General features: G+C 40.2%; 1 protein-coding gene across 2 annotated transcripts in view; it reads right to left on the reverse strand.

Annotated features, from left to right (window-relative positions):
- Window positions 1–23,536, reverse strand: part of PLD5 (phospholipase D family member 5) — a 161,514-nt gene that overhangs the window by 15,488 nt on the left and 122,490 nt on the right. For both annotated transcript variants that reach the window (XM_075146542.1, XM_075146543.1), the window contains exon 6: window positions 2,346–2,543. In XM_075146542.1, the coding sequence (XP_075002643.1) occupies window positions 2,346–2,543 (198 nt within the window). The remainder of the gene's footprint in view (window positions 1–2,345; window positions 2,544–23,536) is intronic.

Below are 23,536 nucleotides of genomic sequence, written 5' to 3' on the forward strand. Positions count from 1 at the left end.
CCAGAGCCACGGGGAGGCAACGCAGGCTGGGGGAGGGAGCGGCGCAGCACTGGGCAAGGGCAGCACGACCATCCCTGCCCGCAGGCAGGGCAGCGATGGCAAGGAGTGAACTGCCTGGCCTGGGGAGACTTTCTTCTTACCACTAGTTCAGGAACAGACAGCGATGTTAACGCTTGGTTCCACCAAACCAGTCCAGTGCAACTCCAGGACTGCCTTTCAGGGGGGCACGCTGAGAACTTGCTAGAGAATTTGCTAGTAGGTGAGAAATTTATTGAAAAGCCTGTTTTCAGGAAGGAAGAACCAGCCCATCTGGCTGTGACTACAAATTCAGGTAGCTCTTGGAGTCAGACTTCGCTGATCTGAGCTTCTGGAGTACCAGTGACTCCTTCCTTTTGTTTTCTGAAGTGGAATTTAAAGAGAAGGGGCCTTTGTTGCCCACACAAAAGGAAAACACAAATCACAGGGAGGAAGTGAACGTTCTGCGAACTGCAGAAGAGCAGTTTTTGTAGAGCCTCTCTCCACTTGTCTTTGTTTAGGATCTCACATTCCTTCAAGTTGGCTTTGCCCAGCTTTCCTTACTGTGTGCCCCTCCAGGACTGGCTTTCAGTAGGATTTCTCCATTTCTTACAGATTGCTTAGAAGGGAGAAGGAGTTCATTTCACAGCTCCTTAGCTAACTGTCCGAAAGTCAGTCTCTAATTTAAGCTAGTCCTTAGGACTCTCCAGAATCAATAGAAGCATATGTCTCTTCAGATGTCTATTAATTCTGGCTGTCTTAGGCACTTGCAGATTTTCCCTCCAAAATAGCTCTCCGTCTCTCCACTGATTGTAGGGGTGTGAAAAATCCCGGACACCTGCATGTTGCGTGGCTCCAGCAGGTGAAGGTAAACCCTGCCCTGTATAACCGCTCATCTGCACCAACATCCTGTGCTAGTGGCTGTACCACTTAATTGTGTGCTACACGCCTTGTGTTGGTTTAGACGTAACTGGCTATAAAGCAATGGGGTTTTGCCCCTTGTTTTATGCATGGTGGTAAATAACTCTTAGCAACTTCATTATATTCCTGATTTTGAAGAGGTGGTTTTTACTCATGTAATTACCTCCAAAATGAAAGATGCTCCGCATCTTTCATCGTCTCTATTGCTCTGTGTACTTTTTTCCAGTTTTGCTACATCGCTGCTGAGATGGAGGACTGCTCCATTTCTTCCCATTAAAAATACACACACAGACAGTGCTTCCATGGGGATTGCTGCTTGAATTTTAGAAGTTCTCAAATGTCATTTAAAAATAAAGCTAAAGTAGGTAATGTTCTACAAAAGTATGAATGCTTTCAATGGAACAGGGTGAAGAGGATTAATCCTTATAAATTACATTGATAAAAATGCAAGCTCTGATATCAAGCTTATTCTGTATCATTTTAGATTTCTGATTAACAGTTCATTTACTGCTAAATCATTCACCTTCTATCTACTAGTGTAAATAAATAACCTAATTTGAAGAGCCTCCCTATAATTTTTTGAACACGAGGAAAAACAGTAACATTACAGAGAAAGGGAAAAAGAATAATGCTCAAATGAAATTCTGCAGCATCTTCAGTCCTGGCAAATTGCATGTAAGAACAATGTCACAGAAATCAGAATGAAAAAAAAAAAAAAAATTGTGATTTGTCTCTTCTGCACCATAGGAAAAAGCAAATAACTTTTTAAAAACCTTTCCATTACAGACTTTCCCACAAAAGAATACCTATTGGAAGAACCACTTTCCCAGAGAACAGAATGATTTGGTTTTCCAGCATTATGAGACTATCAATCAAGTTCTGTCTTGTGTAGGTGACAGCTGTAGTGGTCTTATCTCTATAGTTGAGTTTCTAGTCACTCACATAAGTCTCAATTTTAGTAGCTGTTTTTGGTTAAGGACATAGTGGTAACGTGCATCTTCTTCAGTTAGGGCCAATTTAGAGAAATACTTAAGTATAGTATTACTATAAGTAGTAAGTATATATAGTAATATGGTAAGTATACTTAATTTACACCATGTATGTTCCTATTCATGGAAATTACCATCCATGGTAATTTCTCCCTGACAGTATCTGTCAGGGAGAACGGAGCATTATGATGGACTTACTGCAGGGAACTGTGAACATCTCTGTATCAGTGAAAAGATACTTGAGATTCTTTTCACAGTTGCTACTAACGCCTACCTAACCTGGTCTCGCTACTCTGTAGTTCGTAAAGGACAATATTAGGAGAGTAAGCAGATGTTAAATTTTCAGGTCTTCCAAAAATCTGGTGGGTTAAGTAAGTTTCTTCCCTTCCCTCCCTCTCTGCAACTCATTTCAGAACTTACCGACACAAAAGCTTCTGATTTTGTCTCGTTCAGCTGCAGCGTCAGTTTATTTTGGGTATCGTACACTCCATATAGTCTCTTAGACCAACTTGGAGGTATTTTATTCTTGTATCTTAATGAGCTGTACAGGGCAAATATCCTTTGTAAATCCAGGACCAGGCAGCTGCAGTTGTATACGATGATGCCAAGTTCCTTCATCTGTGAAATTAAAAGTTTGTATCATTAGTGATATTTTGGCTGATGGATCTGTGGAAATACGCAGCAAGAACGTAAGAGTGTCTGAGGGGTATCTTCCAGAAGCATGCCTTGAGCTCAGCGGTAGTACTGTCAACTAGAACAACGTGCCTAACAATACTCTTTTAAAGGCAAATCTTCAAAGCTAAATCTTCCAAGTCAAGAGTGAGCAAACACATACAGGGTTTGTGTGTTCAGTGCATATCAGAGCCGCATGTCCTGATAGAATACAACATACCTTATGGACGGACACAACTTGGGAGTGATACCCATTTGTCATAGGCACCATTTTTGTTATAGGTGTTGCCCAAGGTTTACTACTCTTGGCTAGAGTGGTTTTTATTTATTTATTATTTTTATATTACTTTGTTTACAGGAAAAGCATCCTTTCTGCTGGATGATGTAGGAGCACACACTGCTACTAGTGACAGTTTCTTACTTCAGGAACAATTTGTTTTCTGTGAGTTCTGGAAAAGGTGAAAGAAATGGACTTCAGTTATTTCTCTGCTGGAGAAAGAATATGATGCTCCAGCTTCAAATAAAAGGATGAAAAAACAGGTGTTTAATACTATCAGTAACTAGATTTACTGTGCTACTGAATCCAGCATGATCCAGTATATAATATACCCAATTAGGACACAAAAAGGTTGGATTTTTAATTCCCCCATTGCTATGGTATGGTACCTCACCTAGGGTACTCCAAATTTCTAGATGTCAGTTTCTTCACATTTGAAAATGGAGATAACGATACTCTTCTCTCATGAAAAGTACTCTGTAAGCATCAACATTCTCACATATAAAGTATGAGGAAAAATAGCCCAAGTAAATACAGACAGCGTAGTACAATTAAATGCTTTAACCTTCTACGGACACAGTCTCACTTCTCCATTTAAGTAAAGGCATGTCTCCTGGTCATCATAAATCTTGGTTTGGCAGAGATTTCATTAATTGGACATCCCTAGTACTTAAGTTGTTGAGAGAATTTAATTTATAAACATACTTCCTGACTTCTGTAATCAAAGCGTAACCGCACGCACACTCTCTCCCTTCCTTTGCTTTATAATAGCTCAGGAAAGCACTGCTGTGGGCACAGATGCTATTGACCTCTCATTATCTGCATTTCACACTAGTTCAGCCATCTCCAAAAACAAAGTGAGAGGAAAACCTGCATGTATATGTTGGAAAACAATGCGTAGGATAAATATTTAAAGGATCCACGCTGGTTTTCTGCAAGCAAACTCTCTTAGTAGCATATCTCAGAAGTCTGTCAGGCATGATGAAGAAAATAAGGGGAGTGCGAACTCTCCAGCATGCTCATCCTTTGACACCAAAAAATCCCCACTGGTTTTATTCCATTAGATGAGCTCTCCACAGTCACATGGAGCAGTTTCTGGTAGGAGCGTATCTTTTTGTAAAGCCTGCGGGAACTCTGAACCCCACACTAACGTTACCTCAGAGCTTGTTCCTGCGCAATTCTACCTGGCTGCAGATGAGAACTGCTCTGCAAGAGTGGGCAGAGGAGGGGAAGTGAAGGATAGAATTGAACCTTCAACTCTCTTTCTATGGTGGGTGAGAGGAAGCAACAAATCCCAATACTCCAATGAGAAAGAAACTCGAGTGACACCTTCTTCAGGTTCCCGACCTGGAAATACCACATGCATACGCATATACAACACTGATAGATCTCATTCCCAAATATTTACTGAATAGTTGCAACCGCAGGAACATTACCTATATATTCTTACTGCCTAAGTCAGAATATTTCTGCAAGCTTTAATTCAGAAAAAATACAGAATTCCTCCATTAGCCTGCACAACCTGAAATTTGTGGAGGGTTGGAAAATATAGACTACTTGCTGCTACTGCAGCCTTTCGTTTATGGGTAAGCCAGTAAATTCATTTTGATTATAAATATAAATTATTCCAAGCTATGCCCAACATCCTAGTCAAACAGTCTATTTGGAATAACATCTTTGGTTTTTCCCCTGGGTGCTGGTATCTTTGAGGACGCTCATGTATTCAGTTCTAGGCTGTCCCTGTCCTCTATGCACTGTTTGTCTCCAAACATTTTTAACTATACATTATCACTGTTTTCACTGTGTGCTGCCAATACTGTTCTTTTAATTGCCAGGCATGCCATTGCAAAGGACTTACTAATAGTATTCTGTTACATGTATCTGCATAATGTGGTTTAATCGGCTTTTCATGGCCATTAGTTGATTCTGACATAATTATGTGGTTACAGTTTTCCTTACATTTATCAGTCCCATTATTACTATTTCACTTTATCCCTTCCAGTAAAAGTAAAGATAAAACAGTGTCCTCATAGCACACCAGAAGCTGCCAGGATTGCATCTGCGTGAGCAGCTCTCCTCGGAGCAGGAGTGCTTGCAGTGTGTCCTCTCCTTATGAATTAAAGGATTGCCCTTCTGCCTAAGTGCTTCCTCATGTACAGAGATAGGGAGGAAGCCAGGGGCACTAATGGGTTTTTTTAAGTGCAATTTTTACAGATTGCGACCTAGCCTGACTGTAAAACGAAGCATTAGCCATGCCTTACCGCCAGCCTCTCCCCGTGAACAGACACGCACCGGACCAGCCCGTTTTGCAGAGGAACTTCACCCTCCCGTGGGAGCGGGCGTCTGCCGGGGCCGCGGTGCTGCCCTGGCTGAGGCCCTGCCACTCACCCACTCGCAGCGGTTACACTCAAACAGCAGACTGGAACAAAGCCATTTCAAGAGACGTATTTACAGCGCAGTAATGAACCCTGGCTTCCCACGGCGTTGCATCTTGCAGTTGGCTTCTCTGGAGGCAAGCACTGATCAAAGCTTTTCCTGCTTCTGAAGCCATGATAAGAGCTCTCCCCCATGAGGATTCCCTGGCACACGATGCAGACTGGGCTCCTCCTTTCCCCCTCTGGGAAAACATATCCTCTTTACCCAGCTGCTTGTTTTCATTAAGATTTATGAACTTCAGTTCAAATTTTCCTTGAACCTGGAAAGTAGGTTCAAAGTTATTGGAAGAGGGCAGACAGCAACTCCGATGCTTATTGTGCAGACCTCATTTCCTTAGGAAACCAGGTTAGATGTCAGCCTGTCACCTCATGGCTGTCTTGGTTTATGTACAATACATCACCTTGAAATGGAAACAATACAGATAACGCATACATTATGCAGTAAAACCCCAGCCATCTCCTTTCTTGTAGAACAGCCCAATAGTTTTGGAGACCAAAGAAATACTCTTGAGTGTTTCAAAAGCATTTTCCACACGGAGCCTATTTTTACTCCCATACTCTGAGGTAAGGAGAGACTGCTCTTTTTCCAATTAATCACAAAGCCTATCATCCTGGAGGCATTGCAGAGAGTGGGCAGCAAGGATGTGCTAGTGACAGATTTAGTATGAAGTAGTATGTCATCTAGATAAGGGAAAAGACTTTCTGTTCGGTTTGAGAGCTGCTGTTATTACAGACTTTTTTTTTTTAAATAGTCTCAGAGGAGAAGCAGAAAAAAACATTTATATTGAAAGAATCAAAACCTGAGTGTTGCTTCATGGCTTGCAGGGACTGAAACCTGCAGCTAAGCACCATCTGAGGTATCTGTTAAGGTAAAATCCTTCAGGACAAGAGCTCTTAAGGCAAGGGAAGTATTTCTTCATCCTGAGTTTTAAAAGCAACTCACACAGTAATGAAAACATCACCGAAAAATTAAAGTGAAGATCTCAAGAAATCAAAACTTTGATAAAACTAAAGAAGAGAAATCTGAAATGAAAATAAAGAGTCACAAATTTGATTACTTCAAAGTAGAACTGAAATATTTGGATGTTAAAAGTCACAGGGTTGCTTGCCTCAGGGCATGTGCTGGGGGCTGGGGACAGGAATGGTTTTCTGGATAGAGAATCTTGTGTCGTCTCAGGAGCAGGTTTCTTGCCCTCTGTGTCAAGAGCCACCATGAGTGCTCTTCTCAAAGAATGAAAAACATGGGAGCTGGTTTTCCTTGTTCCCCATGACATTTACATTTGTGCAGAGTAACTATTAAAGGCTATCAAATCACCGTTTGTCTTTCTTGCCAATAAGGGCTTTCTTGAAGCACCAGAGAAGCAAATGGCTACACAAGACTCAAGAAATGGTGGCTTATACCCACTGCATAATGATGCTCTAACTACAGAAATCATTTAAGCTACAAAAAGTAACAAATATGGCCTAGCTAGAAAAATACTGATTTTTATGACAAGAGGAGGAATTCCCTACTAGACTGGACAAAGAGCAGGATTTCACAAACAGGAGTTTCTGCTTATTCTTTTTCCTTTACATTTGTAGGCGCCATATACGAAAGGAGAAAAACACAGGAAAAGAACCTAAACAATATGGGTTGTGGACCCATAACACTGTAAGCTTCATAAACTGAGAAACTGTTAGCAGGACTTTTCAAATACATTTGGATCGTGGGTTAGACAGGGCGTACGATGTGTCCTTATCCTGCACTGTGCAGACTAGACTGCATTTTATATTTACCTTGAGCTACACTCTAAGAGACAACCCCACTGTGTAGGCAAGGTACTATTTGACCTACATAAGAGTGGCACAATCTGGTTCACAGCTTGCAATATCTGAATTGTGGCAAACATAGCAGGAGGCTTTAGAAAACTCCTTGTTAATTTCTTTTAAAGAGAAAGTTTTTTAAAGGAAAAGTTTTTTAAAGGAAAAGCTCACACTCGAGCCTGATTCTGAAAATGATAGGCAGCTCTCGTCGGGCATTAACTGCCATTTGTCCAAAAGCTCTGGCCACCAGCAGGTGCTGGGCATCCATTGCCTGTGCTACAGAAACTCTGGATTAACTACAGGTAGTCTATTGCACACTAAATTTACTAAGTAGACTTTTTATATGCAGGACTCTGTGTGCATCTCCCATTTGCCTGTGTTTGAAAATGTATTTATTTATCCTTTCAAGCCTGTGATTTTTTTAATGACCAATTTCCAAATGAATGACTGAGCAAAACCAGAATCACAACAGGGGCGAGTAATGGAGTAACAAAAAGTATTCTATACTGATAAATCAATTACCCAGGCCTAAAAGGACCTAAGATTTTCAGTAGCTTCTAAAGAAAAATAATATACAATGTATTAATTACCACTTTAGAGCCAATCAAGATATTTACAGTGGTAAACTCATTATCTTTTCATAAAATGTGCTCTATTTATTTGGTTAGCCTGCAATCCAAACATACGGTTCCTTTTCACTTGGTTATCAGTCTTACCTGAGCCCTACTGCAAACCTCCCTTACGTTTTCATCTGGTATCATATAATGCTGAGTGAATCTTTTCCAATCATACGTAGCATCATCTTAAGGCTGCCTTCTGTGGAGCTGTTCTTTACCTGTCACCAAAACCTGCACTGAGCAGGTAAGTGTGCCAGCCCCATGCCAGGCACAGGTAACAGCCGCGCGGTGGCTTGTGTCAGCAGCGCAGGAGGGGAAGGGCGTTCTGATGGGAGCGACCATCACCAATGGAGAGAGGGAGAGAAAGAGATTTGAGAAAGGTAAAAGTGTTCCTGTATGTATTATTGATGATGTGGCTGTTGTAGCGGACTTTCCTATAACAGGATTACAGGAGTAGTGCTCATCACAAATTCATTAAGTGTAACAGACCCCATTCAGATAGTCGTCATTTTAAGGTAAACCAAAAATGCAACCTGATGCTGAAGAGGCTGAGAAGGTTGCAAGTCTGCCCGGCTCTTCTCTCACAAAACCTATGCAGGTATTAGAGGCCACCAAAACAGCAAAAGCATGTACCTCAGCTAACACTTCACTAGAAATTGGAACCTACCCTTGTGCATCCCGAGCCAAAATCCTCCCTCCGTGCTTGGCTAGTAATACAGTGTAGAGGCTTCACAGCTTTGTTACATTAAAATCAAAAGTAATTCAGTGAAATCCAAATCCAGCACAGTCCTGCTTCTGCTCTGAGTTCCACTTTTTCCTTCTATGTTGGTAAGAACATGGGAGCTACGCTACTGTTGGGAAACACTAAATAGAAAAAGATTAATAAAAATTGTAAAGCACTGTATTCTCAGAAAGTTAGTAAAACTTGGTCTAGCTTAAACTATGCGAGAGTGATAAATGCAAAATTTAAATTACCAGCATCTTTGTATGTCAGAAATCATCTAGGGCACAGTAAATGTTCTTACTTGAATTCCCTGTTATTTGAAAACCACAAACTGCTTTTGAAGATTACTTAAAGAATTCAAACAGATTAAATTTTGAGATTAACTTTCATTGTAACTATCGTTCCTATTTTCTATAGACACTTTTATTGAATAAATGGGTATTTTGAAATTCCTAGATTCAACTCTTAACCATTCTCCAGTGAATCACTTTGTGAGTCTTGCATACGGATCTCTCTTGCGCTTGGCCCACAGTTGTGCGGTTTTACATTGCTGTCACCTAAGGCCAAAGGTTAATTTTCCATCATCATGGTTTTAAGTGATTTGAAAATAACCGGCAGGCAGAATTTCTACTGAACTAGAAAAAAAGTCCCTTCCACTTGACGTAAGAACGCAGTCTCAAACCTGAGCTGGGAACTCGATCCCATCACTGAAAATGGAAAACTGTCATTCAAGCCACTGTGCTGGAAATAAATCTGAGCATGTGACCAAGAAGAGGCGATGCATACGATAGAGAGTGCACCCAGCATCGGCACTGAAGGTTGGTACAAAGCTGTGACATGCTCTGGCTAAAACAAAGGAAGGGACTAAGTGAACTGACTGTACTCCATTGGAACTGTTAAAGTACACTTGAATTGGCAGCCACTAGCAGCCCACTGGTCTTTAATTCTCACCTTTAGAAAGTACAATTGATAGATTTGGGTCTGTGGTTCTTGCAGAATAAAAGTCCCAGGGAAGTTACAACTTCATACACGATTTTTACTTTTATTACCTAATGTCAGAAAGCTGCCATGATAAGGCAGACGAGATCTTTTAGGAGCTGATAATTTTTGTGTCCCATTCCTTCTTCTGCTGGTCCACAGGTCAAGAACACAAAACTGCACAGTGATGCTCTACTAACTTCCACTTCACCTTACATTCAGTAGATAGTCCCACCAGTATTTTGCATAGCACCCTGATTTTAAGAAAACCATGCTGAAAAAAATTAGGTTCAGCATTTCATTTCTGCTGAAAGGTACTGCCACCGAGATGCAAAGCAAGCTAGACACCCAGGCAGAAGGGGGACTTGTTTTAAAATGGTGTGGTTTAAAAAGAACTTTGTGAGGAAGAGGTAGCAATGCATCTTCAAAGCAGAAAAGCAGAAATCCCCCATGTCCTTGCCACATTAGAAAAAAAACCCATCATGATTTTTCTTTTTCAGCCATATGCTCTATTGATACAGAAAACTCAGCAAAAATAACCCTGTTTATACGAACAATACAAACACAATTTGTTTAAACCATGGACCACTCTGTGATGATATTCATGTAGAACCTAACACAAAACAGAGGGCAAGTGTGGGCTTTTTTACTCCTGTTAATGAAGCTCACTAACAAACCAAGCCTGACACATTGCTACTTGTCAGAGCAAGCCAGAAGGCTGAACTGAATCAGTTAAAAATTCTTTGCTGTATAGTCTATCAGCATAATTAATATCACTTGGCATAATCACAGCCTAATTTGTCATTTTCAAATGACTCTTCAGTTTACAGTTTCATTACCCCCTCAAAGCAAGCACAAGTGTCTCTTTAGGGGAAAAGCAAGCTTGCAACTGCAAGAAAACATTTTTCCAGGATCATGTTTGATTTATTTCTGGTTTTACTGCAGGAAATCTAATTAATGTGAATTCTAATTTGATTCTGTTCCTCTTTTGAAACACAGTTTTTGTTCCTTATATCAAAGAAAAGTGAAGGCTGAGAAGAAAAGGACCACATTGTGCTGGCCTCCCTCTCACTGCTGGCAAGCTGCATCACATTTCAGTACCGGTGTCATTCATATGACATTAAACAATTCACTACCTCAGTGGAACCGTAAAAAAAATTAAAAGGTGAGGTGAAAGATCCTGCTAGCTTCTGGAAAGGCCTGGACTCTTCTTTACCACACACACACGCATACCTCCTGCTGCCTCTTTCCATCTTTCCTGCATCACAGCCCGTCCTGTCAGCCCTTATCTTGCATCCTCCTCACGCAGCTGGAAATCACAGCACGAGCTCTTAGTATTTGTTCTCATCCTATGTAATGCTCCAAGGGGCAGCCTCTGTACGTCTTCTGCGGTGCAGCACAGAAAGGAGAGTGCAAAGGACTGACCTCAGAATAAGGGCAGTATTTATGTATAAACATTTCTCTCAAGTGCACCGTTTCTTTGGGGCTTTCAGATTCATGGGCTTCAGGGAAATGCAACAGCACGAAGTTGACTAATTGGATGCATTATTTGTAACACTACTGGCACACACAGTCGGTTTTCCTTTTGCAAACCAAATAGGGATTGGTGGCAGGCGTGCTGTGGACACAAACTGGGACACTGACATCGCGTATGAATTATTGCTGTAACTGTTGAGCCTTGCCAGACTACCTGATCAGAATTAGAAACCTCTTCTCTTGATGTAAGCAGAGGGCCAAAGGCTCTAATTAATTTTTGACTGAGCCTTGATTAACTTCAGTGTACAGGACCTTGAGGTAAGCTAGGAATCCAAGCAGTTTCCATAGGTAAGGTGATGTAGTGAAACAGTACGCAGGCAGCCCCAGGACAATGGCTAGCCTGTATGAAAATCTGTTTCAGAAATCCATACTTGCTCTTTGTCCTATTCTTCTGAGTAGCCACCTTAGATATTTGCAGGGTTTCTGGCTGCTTCAACACGGAAGCAATGTCTCCTGTAAAGATGTGCTCCTGGTATATGCTCCTAGGAAGAAAACTTGGAATTAAATTAATACATCATATTCGTGCCTCCTGACCCCAGCAGTAAAATTGGGAACACATTGATTCATGCTTCCTTAATTCCCTCTTTCTGCTAAAGCACTATGTTGCACGTACAGGTAAAGGTCATTTGGGTCATCTGAAAAGCCTCTTTGTACTTGGTGAAGCAATGGATTCAGCTGAGGCGTCAGCTGGCTGCTACTACATGAACAAATAGAAATAATGCATGCTGTGGCTATATCATCATGATAAAGAGGAATATTAATCTGTTTCTTGCATAAGGTCATGACGTGGGTGTTTTCTCCTATCTCAAAGCACGGCAGATGCTGCCCTTGTGGATGTAAAAATGGTCTATTTCTAAATAATGTTTAACACCCCTTGTGCAAGAAACAGAAGTATTGTGTGCCAAAGATGTCAGAGATTTAATATGCTAATAAAAGTCAGCAGAGCTCTTATGTAAGTTAACACTGAACAGAACAAAGATTAAAAAAACCACATAAAACAAGTGTGAGACAACTTTAAGGCTTGATGCCATTTCCATCTGCATTATTGGATAATAATCACTTTATAGGAAAAGGAAAGAAATGTCTGAAAAGATACCTGAAAACATGTTATTCCAATTCAGCATTAACACTAACTTCCAGTCTTAAAACTACAAGATCAAATTCATTTCTCACAATTTCTGGTTAAACTGAGTTCCTTGTTACAGCACATACAGAGTTGAAGGTAATAAAATGTAAGTCACAAAGATGATAAAAGATGTTTTCAATATATTTAAGCAGAACATACATCATGAAATTGTAGTATATGTTCATGGTGTGTATATATATATATATATGGCATATGTAGGTTCTGTACCTATGCTGCAGATTTACTTACAAAATTATTTGCTACCCAATCATAAAAATCTACTATACCATTAAATTTGAAAGAAATGCCTAATAAGTCATTATACTGATTAGCAAAACTTGACTGTCCAATACAGGGATTCTCATGACTTCTGCAGTTTCCTGAAGATACACCCCACACTTCTGTTTGCATGTGCTGCCTGCCCAATACACCTCCCTCAAGCAAGGATTAATAGTTAGCAACTGGGCAGTTCCAGGCAAACATCAATGATTTCGCTGTTTTGGTGACTGCCGTTTACTTAGCAAAGTTAAGAAAGGTGACTGCGTGGTGACTTCCAAACTAGGCCCTGACGCTTATGACAACAATATCAAAATCTGAAAAGGTTTAGTGATGCCATTAATTCTGCACATTCATATGGAAGGAATGCTTTGTCAGAATCTGTTTTGTTCTGCTTGATGACTTACGGATATAGAAAGATGAGATTTTATACTGAACTGCAGAACCATTATTCTTTTCGTAGAATGACTGAAATGATTGTCCTTCCTTGCCCTGACTCATGGAGATTTATGGCACAGTATTTCAGCCTGATTTACTGTGTGGCTTTTTCACAGGACAATACTAATTCCAGTTTTCCATGAAAGGATTCAACTGTTAAAGTGGGAGGTGACTGGGCTGCTGCATTTGGGAACCTTTTGGAGCTGAGGCAGTTCTGAAAGAAGGTATTTGTCTAGAAGGGAACTGTCGTCTGTGCAACATCAAAGTCTGTGTGTGTGGGTGGAACCACATATTGGGAATACACTTTCATGATTATTTTAATGTTGTTATTTTAATTGTTTAGTCGAACAAGACTGATCTGATGGGGTATGCTAATAACTAAATCCCTCTGCGAGGATTCTGCCTCCATTCATTAACAAGTCTGACCAAGATTAGTTGCCAGCAAGTTCTCGTGGGAGATGACAGAATAGATTGTTAGCTCCCCTTCAGAGGTTCAGCTGGGTTTTAATGAACAAGTTCTCTTTCAGCACAACATAAATCACATTTTTGGGAAAGTGGTGGATTTACTGCCTTTCTTACATTCATGTAAGTTTACTGATTATTTAAGACTCTACCACCAGCTGTTGAGCCAGATGATGGAACCGCTGGATCAGACTGTATGGCCTGTATTGTTATCTAGGACAAACAAAACGATTAACGGTTGGACTTGATGATTTTAAGGGTCTTTTCCAACCTAAATTATTCTATGACTGTAAAAGGCCACACTGGTCTTAAGAGCTCTGACTCTACAGGCATGCCTACCCCTTAGCTACTGGGCTCCAGCAGTAGGCTCTGGCGCAGAAGTGCAGCACAAACACTTTTGCCCCGTCCATGCAGCCTGGCTTGGGCTTGAGAACAGCAGTGGGCAGGACAGATCGGTGCAAACAGGTCAAGTTCTGCTGCCCCCACTTTGTGCAGGCTGTCTGCAAGCCAGCTCCGGTGAAGAAAGCATAAAACCAGTCTAGTGCAGCATCTGCATTAATACACATTGCTGTCTCAGCACGTCTTACTATTTCAGGGTTTCTTAATGAACACAACACAAATGAAACTACAGGACTTATAAGTGCAATTGGTTGGAGGATCTATGAATTCAAATCGAACCCTTCTGCTTTACTGATCACTGCAGACAGGGCTTATAGAGGTGTGCCTGGTAACCATTCTCATCACTGTGACCAATGCCTTTTTTTTAAATTTCCTTTTTTTAAAGGCAAGACAACTGCCCAGTGCGCTATTTGTGATGCAGTTTCTGGGAGATCCTCCCAAACAGCTTTTGCAAATTTCAATAGCTTAACTCTTAGGCTACTGAGTCTTATCTCCAGTCCATGGGCTCATGCAAGCACATCTCACTGCCTGCCTGTTTGCTTCAAGATAGCAGTAGGGGTCTTTAAAGCTGTCTCTAGTTTTGCACGCACTTGTATGGATGATTTTCTGTCCTCTGTGCGGTGGTGTACAGTGTGTGTTCTGCCACCAAATTCCTGCATGCCTCCAGTTCCCCAAACGCTTCTAGAACCCATCCAAAACTCTCGAGTCTGATAATCCTAATGCACTGATACTATTTGCCAAGTATCTGAGGGACCACTCAAAAACCAGTACCAGACACACTCTCTTTGCAACAGCTTCTGTGACTCTTAATTATTTTAAGATGTAGCGATGGCATGGCAAGTATTAAAAAGCAAGCAAATGATTATGAGATTAGTTTTACTGGAGAAAGAACTTTTCTCTTTTCCTTTGGATTGTGGAGATCCAACTACCTGAATATCCCATGCTGCTTTGGAAAGGAGTTTATCTGTTCAAACTGGATATTCCATCATTTTGCTCTGCAGGTTTATTATTTATTGATTTACAATTTATTATTGATTACTCCAACAGCAGGTAAACCTGTTCTACAGAACTTTCACAGCAACTGAAAAAAAATGAAAAGAAAATAGATCTGTAATTTCAGAGGTCAGAGGCAGAGGTCTACAGTCAACAGAAATCAAGTAAAAATATGCAGCAAGCTGTATTTTGCCCTCTCTTACACTAAATACAAACACATAATGAGGATGATGCATGCGAGAATGGAGCACACAGTGGGAGAAGTATGATAAACAGGAATAGCTTCCTAGGACCTCGGAGCTGGGAATCGGCTCTGCATCTACAGAAACCAGCCAAGCTGAGGAGGCATGAGAAGTCTTTTTGGCTCCAAATGCAAGGTGAATATACATCCCCATGCTGTTTTCCATCGCTAGATCACAAACCCAGAAGGCCACAGGAGTAAGGAGGAGCCAAGAACACTGCCAGGCAGTAACAGAAGTACATGCAGAATGCAGGCGTAGCAGCCACAGTACCCATGTTCTGGTCCGGCTTTAAACAGCCCTCTGTTAGCAGTGCACAGCAATGCTAGCAAGAGACAAACAGCCCATGTGCTTCACTGAGATTCATTTGTAAATACTGGATGGTCAGGTAATAAATTTCAAGCAGAGTAAGCCTAATGGGCAATGCTGACTGTACTGATCTACTGGATGTAACAGAAAAAGTGGCCTGTCTTAGTAGAAGAATAAAACAAAACATCAGACTTCCAAAAATACATGATAAATGCATACTGTGAGTTCTGCACATTTCCAAGAGCAACATATCTTCCCCCCGCCAGCCACCACCACCAAAAAAAGAGGTAAGAAGAAAGAAAAGCTGCTATTTTGGAGACGGGTAACAGTCATCAAACTGCTCTAGATCTGGTCAAAGATGGAGAGCCTAGCCAAAAGCTCTTAGTGAAAATAATAAATATATTTTCAGCTGTCTTTTGAAGGACAAGCTGTAATAGCATCACAGCAGAGTTTTGACAATCCAACTAGCTTTCTATGCAGCAAGAAATAAAAACACAAAAAAGGTATTTAATTGTCAATACAGCCCTGTAATATCTACTTTGATCTGTTTTCTTCACATCTGGACTCATTCACCTATGCTTGAAGACCTGGGTTGCACTTTTATGTTACCTTTATAATACTAGCTAGTTCTGGAAATAAACCCATTGAAATAAATCAGATTAGCAGCATGAGGTTTTTTACGGATTGGATCACATGGCTAACAATATATCAAAACTTTTTAGAAGCAGATATTCTCTGTCATACATAAGAGATATTATTTAACACAGAAATATGAATTTAGATAGAATTTACTGGTATTATGTTACGTGTACTTTCAGTCTAACGTTTACCCATCTGAGCTTGATTGAACCTTGGGGGATGACAAAGTTGGAAGAGCCTTGTTTCATGTTACAAGACACTTGAAACTGTGCTCAATTTACTAATAGCGATATGATACTGAACACCACTGGGACAGTAAGAAAATGAAGCAAATTATTAGAAGAAGATGGCAAGGATTGGCAACGGTCTAAAGTGCATATTAGGGACATAACTGTAGTTCATACCAGAAGAACATTATACCAAATGGAAACTCTCAATGTAACTTTTGCTTGAGCGAAAAGATGTAATTCCACTAACTGTCAGACAAAGTCTCTTATCTCAAAAGGACCAGATGCATCATTACATAACTTCAAGAGACTCATTTAGATAAAAGTTCAAAAAAATGACTGACTGATTATAGCGTGCTTTTTGCTCTGCGCAGTTCTGTAAAGATAGGCTGGAACTGTCATTAACAGAAATTGCAAATGTGCAGATCCTGTCTCAGTGATCAGTTTGGAGAGCTGGTCCACAATAGCAAGATTTTGGGGAAACGAGAAACAAATGAGATCATCATGATGTAGTCTGAGGTATATAGAAATCCAGTATTTATTACACATTGTTTTTACGGGAGAACAATTTTGATCACACAAATAAATAGAAACTAGAGTTTTCAAGGATATACTTTGAGGAAATGATCAGTCCCCTTTCCCCAAGAGAGATACATAAAAAGAAGCATGGGTTGCATTTGTTCCTGGCAGCGTTCCAGAGCTTCCTGAATTTTGGGAAAGTTTTGATTTGGATCTGTAGCCCCAGAAATGGAGACCAAGAGAAGAAGGAATAATCCCAAGATGAGTTTCATCACTAAGTGCTGCCTTCGAGCTGTGATTCCTCCACGAGTCTCCTCATAACTGGGATGAGACTTTTGAGTAAAGAACCACATGGATTGCTTCCAGTTGATTTTACCCCCCACAAGCAATCAAAGGGTTGCTCCTCCAATATTCCCACAAGCTCAAATTGCCCCAAAACTGCCCTTTTAGATGTAGCTCTCAATAGCTGAGATACCATATTCATCTCCCAATTTTTGTCATCTCAGAGTAGGAAGAAAAAGAGGTTAGGTTTTATCAATCTATTTGTCACGGAAGACAAGAAGAGGAGAAGGTGGTAGAGAAGAATTCTAACTGCTGCTTTTGTCTCCTTTCTCATGTTACAAGGAGGAGAGCCTGAACAACTAAATTGAAACCCCCAGGATCTCTCAATCCAGTTCTGTCCTGTCTCTGGTGAGAACAGGAAAGACACACAGCAATATTCCAAGTGCTCCTGCAGCTGTCTTGCTGCAAGTCTTCCTATAGCTGAGTCCAAAAAACTAATTCATATTAAAACAAATAAAATATTGGCTCACCAGTTTTTACTTAAAATTGACACACACAAAAAGTATATCTTTTGAGCAACTGGGGTTTTTTGGCTTGGTTTTTCTTTTTTCCTTTTTTTTTTTTGTTCTTCTAATAACTGTAGGGTTCTTAATTTCAGAAAATTCAGAATCCAATATACTTTCACCATAAGTATGCACTAGATTATTCATGTTTATCATAAAAAGCATAACCTTGCTTATCTACTGTATCTACAGATGCTTAATAAACCTTTTTTGAATAATTAATACTTATAGCTCTCTTAACATCTCACACAGCTAATTTGACTGTTGATTCAACTAAACTGCTAACAGAATAAATGAATTGGGCAACTTATTTCTTATTCTTCAAATGTAATTGATAATTAATAATTGCTACAATTTTCATGTACTGTAGGAGTCAATCCTAAAGAGACGTAAGTACGCTTTACATAATAATAAAAAAAAGCAGTCAATAGAGGGTTTCTCATTCATGCACTGTCACACATACTACCTCCTCCAGTATTTTGGCCTTCCTGTATATTTATTTAACATCTTAGGTGCATCAAGTAAAAACCTAACTCAGATAAAACAGGTCACTGTTTCCAACCCCAAACAGTGTTGGGACAGTTTATCTAATTTTCTAATTACCTTAAATTATGTAGATACAATCAGCAGTTTCTAACTTACAACAAGAGAGCAAGAGGAGGATGGAGAGGAAACTGCCTGAAAAGGAAATACTGTTGTTTAGTAGTCCTGCCAGGTACCCAGCTGTCACACGAGACACTTTAGAGGTGCTCCAAGGCGCTGCTGAGCGTCAGCAAGAACAAATCATTGATCCTGTGCAACAGAGATGATTAGATAAACTTCTGCTATTCGAAACATTGCCCGAACTAATTTCATGAAAGAAGCAAGGTCAAAAAATTCTGCTTATAAGACCAAGCCTAAGTTACCAAGAATTAATATGTCTTCATAAAGAAATACATAGGTGAAGACATCAGATATTATTTTTCCAGTCCTCCTCCTCCTGATGGATTTTTAAGATGACGAGCAATCAAATGCCTTTCTGAAGTCTTACTTTGCATTGGTGAAAGAAATCATACAAGGAATCCAACAGAGACATAAAGTAAGTGGGAAAATGAGAGCAAGTTCACATGGTTGGTTTTTTGTCCTTAAAAACGTATGTTTTACAGCCTGGCTGGGTTTTTTTGTCCTTAAAAAAATGACATTTTACAGCCTGGTTGGTTTTTTGTCCTTAAAAAATTACATCTTACAGCCATTCAGGTCATTAAACTCATCTGAATTTAAAATAATCAGAAGAATGAACAATCCAGAAATGGACTTAAGAGGCATCTTAAAAAGAAAAATCCTCTGCTAGCAGTTTTTACACAGCTAACTAAGAAAGAAAATCATGGCTCTGCTTAGGAACTTTTCCTCGATATCAGCTGAGCCAAAATTTAAGTAGGACTTCCAGAGATAATGCTTTTAAGATGTAACAGGCCAGATAGAGTAAATGACTACCTGCAGTGGATCTGGATAGTGGGGTTTGTTTAAGAACCAACGAGATGAGAGCTTTTGCAACTACTTGATTATCTGTCACACCTTCCATTCACACCTTCCATCCCTGCAGGGAGGTGGCTGCTGGCCCGGGACGGGACGCTAGGGCAGAAAGTCGGGTCCGTCCTTACTGGGTGGCTGCTCAGCGTTACCTGCCTCAGGCGTCACCAGCCAGTGTCCCTGGTGCATCCCTGGCTTCCATCTCCTCACAGCTCCCTGATCTCCAGGATCTCTCCCGCTTTCAGGATCTTTCCTCCAGCCAGGAACTTCACCTTCTTCTTTTCCCCTTCTTTTTCCCAAGACCACTTCTTTCCGGCACTCCTTATTTTCTGGCACACCAAGACTCACACTTCCCCCAGTCTAAACAGTTCCCATGCATAAGCACAAGGTGTGAGCAGCCCCTAACTGCTGGTTCTGTCTCAGGTCTCTGCCGTAACTGGAGGACTCTGGACATGCCACTTTCATTCAGTCCAGGTGTTTACAATCAGACTCGACCAATTACAGGGAGCAAGCAACAGGCTTGCTCAAGAGCTCAAATGTTCAAATTTGGACACTAACCCCCACACATACACCCAACTACCTGCTGCTACCTGTTAGTATTCATGATTTAAGCTATTTTTTTGCCTACAGGAATATTTAATATTAGCCTGATTCCACTTCCAGTGAAGACAATTGGATTAATTTTACTTGTTTCAATAATTTTCAGTAATAGAATTTTCCAAGGGCTGATTATTTGTTGCATATAAATGTATTTTTTGGAAGCGGTTCAACTAATCTATTACAGTTGTTTGCCCACTGGATTCCATTACTCGTGTGCGAATAAAACTTTTCCAAAAATGTTGTTATCATGAAGAGCTCCAGAAATGTTTCTTGTGCTGATTAAAGGTCTGTCTGTACTACAAACCTCACGCTCCTTTACAGAATTAAGGAGCTAAATGCATTTTCAAGCTTTGCTGGAACTATTGGAGGGAGTCATGGAACAAAAGAAATGACACTTTTTGTTAGCTCTTGCTCTGCATTAATATTACGGATTATAACAATTTTTACATAACCAATTTCTTTTATTTAAGTACATGAACAAGCTAACTGGTCAAGGAACTAGAAACTAGAATACAGCACCATGGCCACCTCGATCGTTATTAGTTCAAACCACAGGCAAAAATTAATCAGTATATACCTAATTTTAGGCATGTTTGAGTGAACCCTTTTTCAGCCAAACATTTTAACATAGGTGCACGTATTTTGCTGAATAAAAATAGACTTCAACATGCCGTTATCTTAAAGATATACTTAAGTAGGTTGCACAGCTGTGGCCCAAAGATATTGCTTGGTTTATTCGATGGTTACAAGACTAAATTCTTAGCAGGTGAGAGCCTGGGAACACTGGGAAAACACTTCATCAATTGCATCCATTACCGAATGCATGTCAGTGAAGTGGAAGACGGAGGTTGTACAGCTGATCACATAGATCTCCTATATGAAATAGAAAGTTCAAAATGTGATTTAAAATTTTATCTTCATCATTTGCCTCCTCTAGTACCCTCCCCCCCCCAAATTATATTTTGAAGGCAGAATGGCACCACAAAGAACAGGGGACCATCTCTCCAGAAGTCTTTCATCAAGCTGATAAACCTGAAAGACTTGTTTATACAGTTTTTGCACGATTTTATCAGTTTACAAAAATTTACCAGAAAGAAACCAGATTGGTAGAAAGATTATTTCACTGACAAAATTTTACACAGCTTACTATGTCTAAGAAAGTGGTACCTGTCTAAGAAAGTGGTAAAACCCTGGCTGTTCATAACCCGGAATTTTCAGCGGGTTATGTAATTGGGCAATACTTGCTATATATATTTAACAACAGAAAAAGACATATCCCTGACACAAAATCTAGACCTATTCGAAGAAAAGATCAAAATATTTCATTATGAATGAAAAAAAAATCTGATTTTTGTAAAATCTTTTTTTTCAGGCAGTCTAAACAGTATTTTTCGTTTGCCTGTGGGGTTTGATTTCAGACTGAAGCAGCTAGCTGGCATAGATGATTTCAGCCAAAATTATTAGAGTTTTGGAAAACTTGCAACCCACCTGAAACACAGTTTTACTTGAAAAGTAATGATCGAGCTTGGTAATAGACTCTGCTGTCAGCCTTGGCCATAATTTCTAAGCTGAGACTCTGGCACGTATTAAAACTTTGACAGTGAAGGCTCAAGGATATATGCAACTTTAAAGGTTATTCCCCATGTAATATATGCAGCATATGAAAATCTCTCCCTGATGCAGAAGATTTACTTTTAAAGGAAATACTTGTATTGCTTCTTGTCAGTGCTGGCAAGTCAAGAAAATGGCAACAAAACTCAGTAAGGCTCATATGATATTGATTGCTAGTGACCAGCTTATAAATGTAAAGAAGAATTCTTCACAAAGATTGTAAAAGCAAAGCTGACACCTTTGGACATGTAAGCCCTGATGTTTTCTGAGGAACTGTTAAAAGTTAAATTACTATTTCAGCTTTAGACTCAGGCTCCGAAGAGAAGAAGGATGCATTAGATTATTTTTTTTATCCCCCTCCCCACCCTCAAAGAGATAAAAGAGCAATAAAATCCAGTTATATCTACCACAGTAACCTTGCATAAATATTCTCTGGTATGCTGAGCTGCTATATGTTAAATGCTCTGTACTGCTACGTCACAGAAGCGTTTCTACATCTTTAGGCCTCTAGCAAGCAAGAGGTAGGAAGGCTCTGGGACTATACCCCAGGGTGAAATCCTGTAGAGACCTGCTGCATCTCTAGTGCAACTGCCGCACCAGCGAAGCGGGTGCTCCGATATGAATCACGCAATGTACTGGCCTGAATGTATGCAAAGGTTCAGTACAGAGAAAGCAATAAACATGCGTGTAGAGAATACAGAGGAAGGCATGTGGAAAGATATGCATATAACCATGCACCGTTAAAATCTTAAGCTTTTCATTGCATTCTAGATATTATTAGATGGATGCACTCACATAATTTACACTGGAACTGTGCTGCTGAATAATGAGATACTGTTAACTACAAGGTGACTGACTCATGCTGGATGTTTTGTTTGAGTGGGAAGATGACCGCTGTGCTTGATAGGCCAAAGTACCATATGTTTCTAGAATAGCAGAGACCTACTTTACGCCATGGTTTGCTGTCAAGATCTAGTAAGACTGGCCAAAGAGGTTTGCTGATTCAATAACGAGAGTTCTGTTACTCTAAAAGTCAGATGAGCTTTTAAAGAGACCATATGTGACTAATTAGCAGCCCAGTCTGCCTTTTCACGGTCCTTTCCCTGCAGGTAAACCCGCTTGTAACAGGAAATGTGCAGGGAGGCGAGTTCCCTGCCTCCTGCCGCAAAACCGCAGAAGCCCTACCCCGCTAGCGCAGGCGGTGCAAGTGCAAGGGCACGGGTCTGGACAGGCCTGGCGCTATCTGCTCCGCTATCTCCCAGTTAAACAGTCCTTACTCATTTAGGCTGGTTTGAGGGAAGAGAAGAGGGACCTGATCCCTCATTTGCAGTTACACTGGGACTCTGACAATAGGAACCTGTGGGAGATGCGTTTCCCCAGTGAGGGCTCAGCTCACTGTGGGCTTCAGGATTAGGTCCCATGCGTGTGCAAAGCACTTTCCTTGAGGAAGGCACTCAGAGTAAAATGACAGAGTTCTGTGCTTATTTTGCCTCTTATGTGAAAAGAAAAGTTCAAGACAGAGTATTATTTTAGGACTGCATATCAGTCCTGCATATCTTTGACAGTTGCCCTGATTCATTAACTCGTAACTCCGGGGTGAGGGAATTGGATACTCATATCTGATGTCAACAGGAGCCAAGCATCTAATTTCCTTAGGCTCTTCTGAAACCCCAGCACACATTTCTCAACTAACTGAAAGCAAATTCTCTTTAACTGCAATTCAGGAGATTTCTTTCTGCTCTGTACAAATACTCTTCTGAGCTTCATCTTACCACTACATATAGAAATATACTGTTACATAACAATAAGATGAAAAAAAATGTCCAAATGCATGCAGAAAAGAGGGTGATAATATTAACAGTGAGGAATCACATTTTAAACACCGGCCCACAGAGAACCGGCATCAAAGTTTAACGTAGGTATGTTACAAGAGTTAAGATTTACTTCAGTATTAGAAGACCAAACCTATAAGGAATTGTAGCATCTGTGATGAAGATAATGAACACAATCATTAATATAATAATCTGTGTAGTAGATGTGCTGCTTCTCTCCACATTTATTATTTTCACTACTCAAAACCCCAATTAGAAGAGGCTTTAAAGCTAAACTATTTATAAGCTAAATAGTTCTGTGAAGAGCTATACATTTTGTTATGACATACGAACAATTTAGCTCATGAGGCACAGACCATGTATAAACATTTAATTTCTAAAATGTCCAAAAGCCCAAACTATATGTTCTTACATTGACTGAAAATACAGCATCCTTTTGGCCAAGACTTTCTCTGGTTTGCTAACAACATCCTCTTTTCTACCAGTTTTCCAGATTCGTTTGTGAACATTCAAAAAGTTACCTTTTAAATAAATGAATGCACATA

The sequence above is a fragment of the Calonectris borealis genome, chromosome 3 (genome assembly GCF_964195595.1).
Source record: "Calonectris borealis chromosome 3, bCalBor7.hap1.2, whole genome shotgun sequence".
NCBI classification, from domain to species: Eukaryota; Metazoa; Chordata; class Aves; order Procellariiformes; family Procellariidae; genus Calonectris; species Calonectris borealis.